The sequence below is a fragment of the Notolepis coatsorum genome (assembly GCF_963971535.1).
Source record: "Notolepis coatsorum genome assembly, chromosome: 10".
Taxonomy (NCBI): domain Eukaryota; kingdom Metazoa; phylum Chordata; class Actinopteri; order Aulopiformes; family Paralepididae; genus Notolepis; species Notolepis coatsorum.
Window position 1 is genome coordinate 15119778 of NC_140174.1, and position 6758 is coordinate 15126535.

At 44.4% G+C, this 6758-nt stretch overlaps 1 protein-coding gene across 1 annotated transcript in view; it reads right to left on the bottom strand.

Annotated features, from left to right (window-relative positions):
• The window catches only part of pgap3 (post-GPI attachment to proteins phospholipase 3), a 43779-nt gene extending 37469 nt beyond the window's left edge, over nucleotides 1-6310 (bottom strand). Inside the window, exons 1-2 of the mRNA XM_084323610.1 lie at nucleotides 5843-6310; nucleotides 3750-3847 (exon numbers count right to left, since the gene is read on the bottom strand). Of these exons, the coding sequence (XP_084179736.1) occupies nucleotides 3750-3847; nucleotides 5843-6065 (321 nt within the window). The 5' untranslated portion in view covers nucleotides 6066-6310. The remainder of the gene's footprint in view (nucleotides 1-3749; nucleotides 3848-5842) is intronic.
• Nucleotides 6311-6758: the final 448 nt, after the last annotated feature.

The following is a 6758-nucleotide window of genomic DNA, read 5'->3' on the forward strand; positions in this document are numbered from 1 at the left end:
TTAATATTATGCATTAATGGTTACAGATATGAGAATTAGGGTCGCGCTTGTATGGCGAAGAATAGGCATAAAGTCAGTCAGTAGCATAAGTCAAAGAGAATAGAATAGTTCCTACGATGGGGCACTAGGCTAACGCCGCCTGGCGTGGAATGGCAATTAGAGAGGGCAACGCTGGTACCGCTGGAGACACTGGGTTCCTCCCAGAGTTGTAAGTTCTGGAGGAGAGAGGAATGTTCGGATACTCAGTCTGATCAATTGAAGAAGAAGGGGATTCACGTACAGAAGCCAGTCCTTGTAATCCAACGCTCAGCAACAAAAGCAATAACTGTAATCCAAATGCTCGATAGCAAACGATGATAGCCAGCTAGCCTCGGTCCATGAGGCCAGCCCGAATGTAGATCCTCACGGTGTTTAAATCCAAACGACAATGGAAATAAACGATGCTCTTCTCCAGGTAGTACGTTCCACAATCAATATAATCCAACCAATACTGGTTCTGCAATCGCCGCCGTCGGTTCTCCTGTGCACATGTCCAGCAGGTTCTCCGACTAGGCCTCCTCGTGTGCTGGTACCAATGTATTTAGTCCACGCACACTGGCTAAGGTCCACTAGCTAAAACGGACGAACTGTTGGGTAATGCTACACACGAACAAACTGGTGTTTGGCACGATACACAATAAATTAACGACTCTTTACTTCACATTAAGCTAGGTCGAACTTGACGTTACTGCATTAAATCTGACACTTTTACTATTCACTCCGCACGTGGTTCTCAACGCTCTGTTAAACGCATGGCTTCTCACTTCATTAGTGGATGAACGAACTGGATGAACCAGCTACTTAGACGAACGGGATGAACAACTACTGTTCGCACCTGCGCCGGTATATATACTTAAGTGGCTATCTAGTGCCGAACCTCAGTTCTCGTCTCGAATCAACATGCCCGGATTCGCCTTTGAACCTGACATTGGGGGCTTGCGGTCTGGCGCCGATAGCCTTGTCCAATAGGGAAAGCGAATATTACTATGATTCAAACGCAGGCTTAAAGGGATATACCGTGTATATATAAATAATATACAAAGTATATAAAACAATAAATGTAGATTCTCAGCTTTAATCTGGCCCTTCACAACAATTAGTATGTAATGTTAGTTCGTAAATTGGTATGCCCATCTGTTCTTTTTTTGTTGGGCTTTTCATGATTTCAGCATTTTGTTTTACAATGCAGTTTGCACATTTTAGTTACTTGAAGATTCTGGACAGTATTTCTCATTGTGGCAATAAATAAACATACTTTTTTTTGCATAAAGCAAGCATGCGTCTACTCTCATGTTGATAAGTTGAACTTGAAAAAGATGCGTTTAACACATTCGGGGCCAAGCACGGACTGCATGGAATAAAAGCCAAAACAAGCTTGCCACGGACCGTGTCCGTGTTTCGGATCCAACGGTAGAGGGCCAACCACGGACATGTCCGTGGCAAGGTTGTTTTGGCTTTTATTCCATTTTAATAACCTACTCAATGTCACAGAGCGGCACTGCAGATTTACCCTACTCTTGGAATTCGGAAAAGTGCATTACCAGCCAGATCCTCGTAGGGGCGCTGTCTCGATAATGCAGTGTTCCCTGTGGCAGAAAGGTGTTTTATTTTTTTTTATCTCGAATGGACTTTCCTGTTAGGGTGTATCTATGCGTGTATCATATAGCATGGAATACGTTTTGGGACGCGGAATTCAGTATGCAGTAAAGGAATATATCATCAGCCAATGGACATTTGGATCTACCAGATGGCGATCGATAACTGGGAAATCCTTTTGGGGATCCAACCGGCCACAGGTAAGATCTTTTTCACGTAAATTACATGCTGATCAGGCCTCGTTATCATAGCCAACCAGGCGATCAGCGAATGTGGCTACTGAAGCTAACACCGTTATTGGTAATCAATCAGAAACGACGTCCCCCGCCCCCCCCTTTCATGCATTCATGGTGGAACATTATATCGATCATATGCATTTAGATTTTTAGCTCTAGCTTCTGTAGGGCCGAAACGCCATTTGATTTAACGTTATTAGCTTAGCGCCCTGTATCTCGCCTTCCAGGAAATATACCAGACCAATCCCATATAACGCTTATATTCAAGACGCTATAAAATGGGAACGTATTGATGAAAGAATTATTTCTTTAAGCCATTTTGAAGGGACGGTTTATAGTATCAATTGACAATGAGAATGGACAGATAGCAATACTATAAAGTATAGATTTTGCTCTACAAACAGCCTCACGCACAATGAAACTTTATTATGATATGCTGGCCTTATAGAGTGGGGCCGTCTAATACCTGTGGCCGTCAATGTGTTAAGGTAGATTTAGAATAGATAATAAATATGCGATTAATTTGCAATTAATCACGATTAACTGGACAATCATGCGATTAATCAGATTTAATATATTGACAGCCTTAGTAATATTATAATAGACATTATTGGATGTCTCGATTGTGAAGCTACTTAACGTTAGCCAAATTGACCAACCGAGCTATGCACAATACTATTATCGATATCATTATCGTGATATCATTTTTGGCCATATTGCCCAGCCCTACAGTACACTATATATTAAACCATATGTTAACGTTACCGTTTTGAAATCAGATATCGGCTTAATCCTTTACACGTCAACATTATGGGAAATGTGCTTACTGTCCTCTCCAGAGTCACAAGAAGATAGAAAACAATTTCCTCTCTGTGCATTCTAGCCTAGCCGTTAGCCAAAAACACCTCTCCCGCAGCTAGGCTAGAGGTCCATATCCACTTCCATTAATTTGTGCTAAGCTAGGCTAGCTTGCAGCCAGATAGCTTTCCACTGAACGCACAGAGAGGAGGTTGGTATCCATCTTCTTGTCCAACTCTGGAGAAGACGGTGTGTTCCTTTATCAACAGAATTAACTTCTCAGGATGGAATCGACTTTATTTTGAGATACTGATGAAAAACATCATGGAAGGTTTTTATCAAAATGGATACATGATCTTTAGTATGAATATCTGAAACTGGGTGTGGTAGTTGTACTGGTCAGTGTGAATATCTGAAACTGGGTGTGGTAGTTGGACTGGTCAGTATGAATATCTGAAACTGGGTGTGGTAGTTGGACTGGTCAGTATGAATATCTGAAACTGGGTGCGGTAGTTGGAGTGAGTAGGGTATATCTGCAGAGCCGCAAGCCCAACGTCTGGGTTGGGGCTTCAGGGCTTGTACTGTGTGAGGCGGGGCTTCGGGGCTTGTACTCTGTTGTTTCCTGTAAAACCCGGAAGTAGTCAGTTTGTGCCGTTTATTTTTAACCCTAACCATAACCCTAACCCTAACCTTAACCCTAAACCGCAACACGGAACACAGAAATGCAAATGCTGTCGAGTCCTCACTGCTTGTAAAAATAAACAGCACAAACTGACTACTTCCGGGTTTTACAGGAAACAACACAGAGTACAAGCCCGACGCCCCGCCCACACACAGTCACACAGAGTACAAGCCCCGAAGCCCCGCCTCACACAGAGTACAAGCCCCGAAGCCCCGCCCAGACGTTGGGCTTGCGGCTCTGCAGATTTATGCTATTGAGTTGGATGGTCAGTATGAATATCTGAAACTGGGTGGGGTAGTTGGACTGGTCAGTATGAATATTTGAAACTGGGTGGGGTAGTTGGACTGGTCAGCCTCATCACAGAAAGACTGACCACTTCACGAGTGAGAGCCACGGACCTTGCCATGGAACTGAGGGATGCTGTAGCCCTCTGCCTGGTAAAGGCCCACAGTGGTCCACATACACTGGTAGCGACAGTCATCACGACACGTCCACCCTGAATAATATCAAGATAAAGAGAACAGCTTAGACCCACAACAATGCATTTAAAAAAGTACATAGCACTGACACACATACACATGCACAATGGCTTCTTAACAATGGTGCATATGGTGATGGACACTGGAGTGGAATTACAATAGGACTATTCAATGTTGTACACCAGAAAAACTGGCTTGGGTGTAGAGGAGTTATTACTCTTGATAACAAAAAACACCAATACAGGACAATGCCATGTAGTTCAAAGTTAACGTCACATTAAAAGTGTATTATTCTTTCATTTATTTGCATTTATCTTAAATTATTTGGACCTTATGGTGTTCTTGTTCTGTTCTTGACTTATTGTTATGTTTTCTTCTTGACTTGTTTAAAGAAGACCTGTACGGCCCATGGGGACATTAACGTGTGTTGTCGGGCCTTATAAATAAATTTGATTTGATTTGATTATAAACAGAGATTGTTCGGAAAGAGAGACGACGCAACTCCAAGCCACTTCATGTAATAAATGTAATAAAAAAAAGTCAACCAACAAACTAGATTCCTGTACCGGATCTCCTCTCTGGTAAACAAGAATACCCTGAAGACTCTGGCAGGAGCACACTCATTCAAGGGTACTACGACTATGCTTGCACCTCATGGTACCAAAGCACCTCAAAAGGCGCTAAAAGAAAGATGACAAACATCACAAAACAAACTGGTCAGACTACTACTTGACCTTACTCCTAGAACCCACCTCACCCCTGCCCACTTTGACAACCTAGGATGGCTTAGAGTAGACGAGTACAGCAACTTGCAATGGGCCTGGTCTACAAGATACACTATACGACTAAGGTACCCATGTACATGTCAAAATACTTCCCAAAGGTCAGTGAATACCACGACCACAACACCAGAGGGAGCTCAACAAATCATGTTAAACCCAGATTCGGCTCAAACAAGGGACTAAACACGTTTTGCAATTATGCCACATCAATGTGGAATGCCCTACCCAAAGCTGTAAAGGAATGTGATTCACTACCCACTTTTAAAACCACTCTCAAGGAGCACCTACGGGAGACTGCAATTCGAAACTGGCCCCTGTAAATGTCCTAACCCAATAATACACGAGACCCTCTTCTTGGGACAAAGAAAGTAAGGTTGTCGATATCCCAATGTACAGTTTTGCTTGTACAGTTGTACAGTTTCCCCCACCCCACCTACCCAACCCCCCCCCCCAACCACCTCCAATGTACAGTAAATGACCAAGTATGGTTGTCAATATTCCAATGTACAGTTTTGATTGTACAGTTGTACAGTGTCCCCCACCCACCCCTCCTACCCAACCCCCCCACCCCACCCACCCACCTCCAATGTACAGTCCCCCCCCACCCACCCAACCTCCTCCAATGTACAGTTTCTACGTCAAATGTATATACTCTATTTTCTAGACTCTTTTTGTATCACAAACAGTACTGTATTTGCAAATCTGGTATGTCATAAATGTATAGATGTGGCAGTACTGTCTATCTGTATATCGTGTATATGTCATATGTTATGATGAATTGAAAATGGGGGACCCTGATGTAAACAAGACGAAAGTCTTTCTCTGGTCTGCATCCCCTTAACAATTGTATGTATTGAGCTGTACTGTACTGTACCCATTCTGCAATCTGTAATAATCAATCAATGGAAGTCGTCACGTGAGCTGCTAGACAAGGCACGTCATTGGCTGGCTGTTACACGGTGCCCCGCGGAGGAGACGGTCTCACCGTGAACGGACAGTAGACACACTAGCGCGGAACGCTTCCGTTTCCACCTCACTGGCGCCGCTTTGAATTATAGTTTCTTATTAATCAACCATCTTTGATATATGACTCTGCTAGCATCATCCCCGGCCGTAGCTTAGCTATAGCCGCGCAACTGTTAGTACAGTTGGAGAAGGAACCCACTAGCTAGTGTTTACAGTGCGCTAACGCTGTCAAAACAACAACATAACAACACAATAAACGTGCACCTGTCAGCGCCATGTACGGCGGCTGGCTGGACTGGAAGCCTCGCAGCCGGGCTCCGGTGCAGTTGGCCCGCACGCACTGCTTCACGCAGTCCCGGTAGACGGGCTCCTTGTCGCCCTGAGAGGAGTCCACCACCACCGGGGCGGCCGCCAGCAGCAGGAGGAGCGGGAGGAGCAGGAGCGGGAGCGGGGGTGGTGATGATAATAATAATAACGACGAGGCCATGGTGGTAGGAGGAGGATGTCTCACAACCTCAGAAGAAGGCACGGCGGCGCGGCGACGACAGCGGAATGGATGACACCCAGCAGCCAGGCAGGACGGCACGGCACACACACATCATACGCACAGGCGGCCGGGAACTCTCCCTCTCTCCCTCCCGTGGTCCCAGAGTGAGAGTCTGATTCCCCCGCTCTGCTTGCTCCTGAGCCCCGCGGTGACCGTGCGACGTTACAGAGAGACACTGACTTTTCCAAATTCTGGATCAGGAAGTGTGATGCTGCTGCTGCTGCTGTGGCAAACTGCGCATGCCTGCTTTTATATGGTTCCAGGTTCCAGGCAACTGTACAGTAGCCAACTTTCGACCCCCCTAACCCTAACCGAAATATTTATTTATTTATTGTGTTTTTTAGATTAGATTCACATGTATTGTCATCATACAGCACAAGTACAGTACAACGAAAATAAGCTTGGCATCCATTCTTCCAACCAGAGTGCAAGTTTCAAGTTCAAGTTTTGTTTTATTTGTCGTCACATATAAGTTACATTACACAGTGAAATGCTTGGTTCTGTATATGAGCCTCCTCCTGAGATTGTGCTTTATACAGTAAAAAAAAAAAAAAAAAGACCAAACACTATACAAAATATACAAAACTAAAGTACAAAATGCAAACACAATTAGGTAGAGATGTAGTACAAATC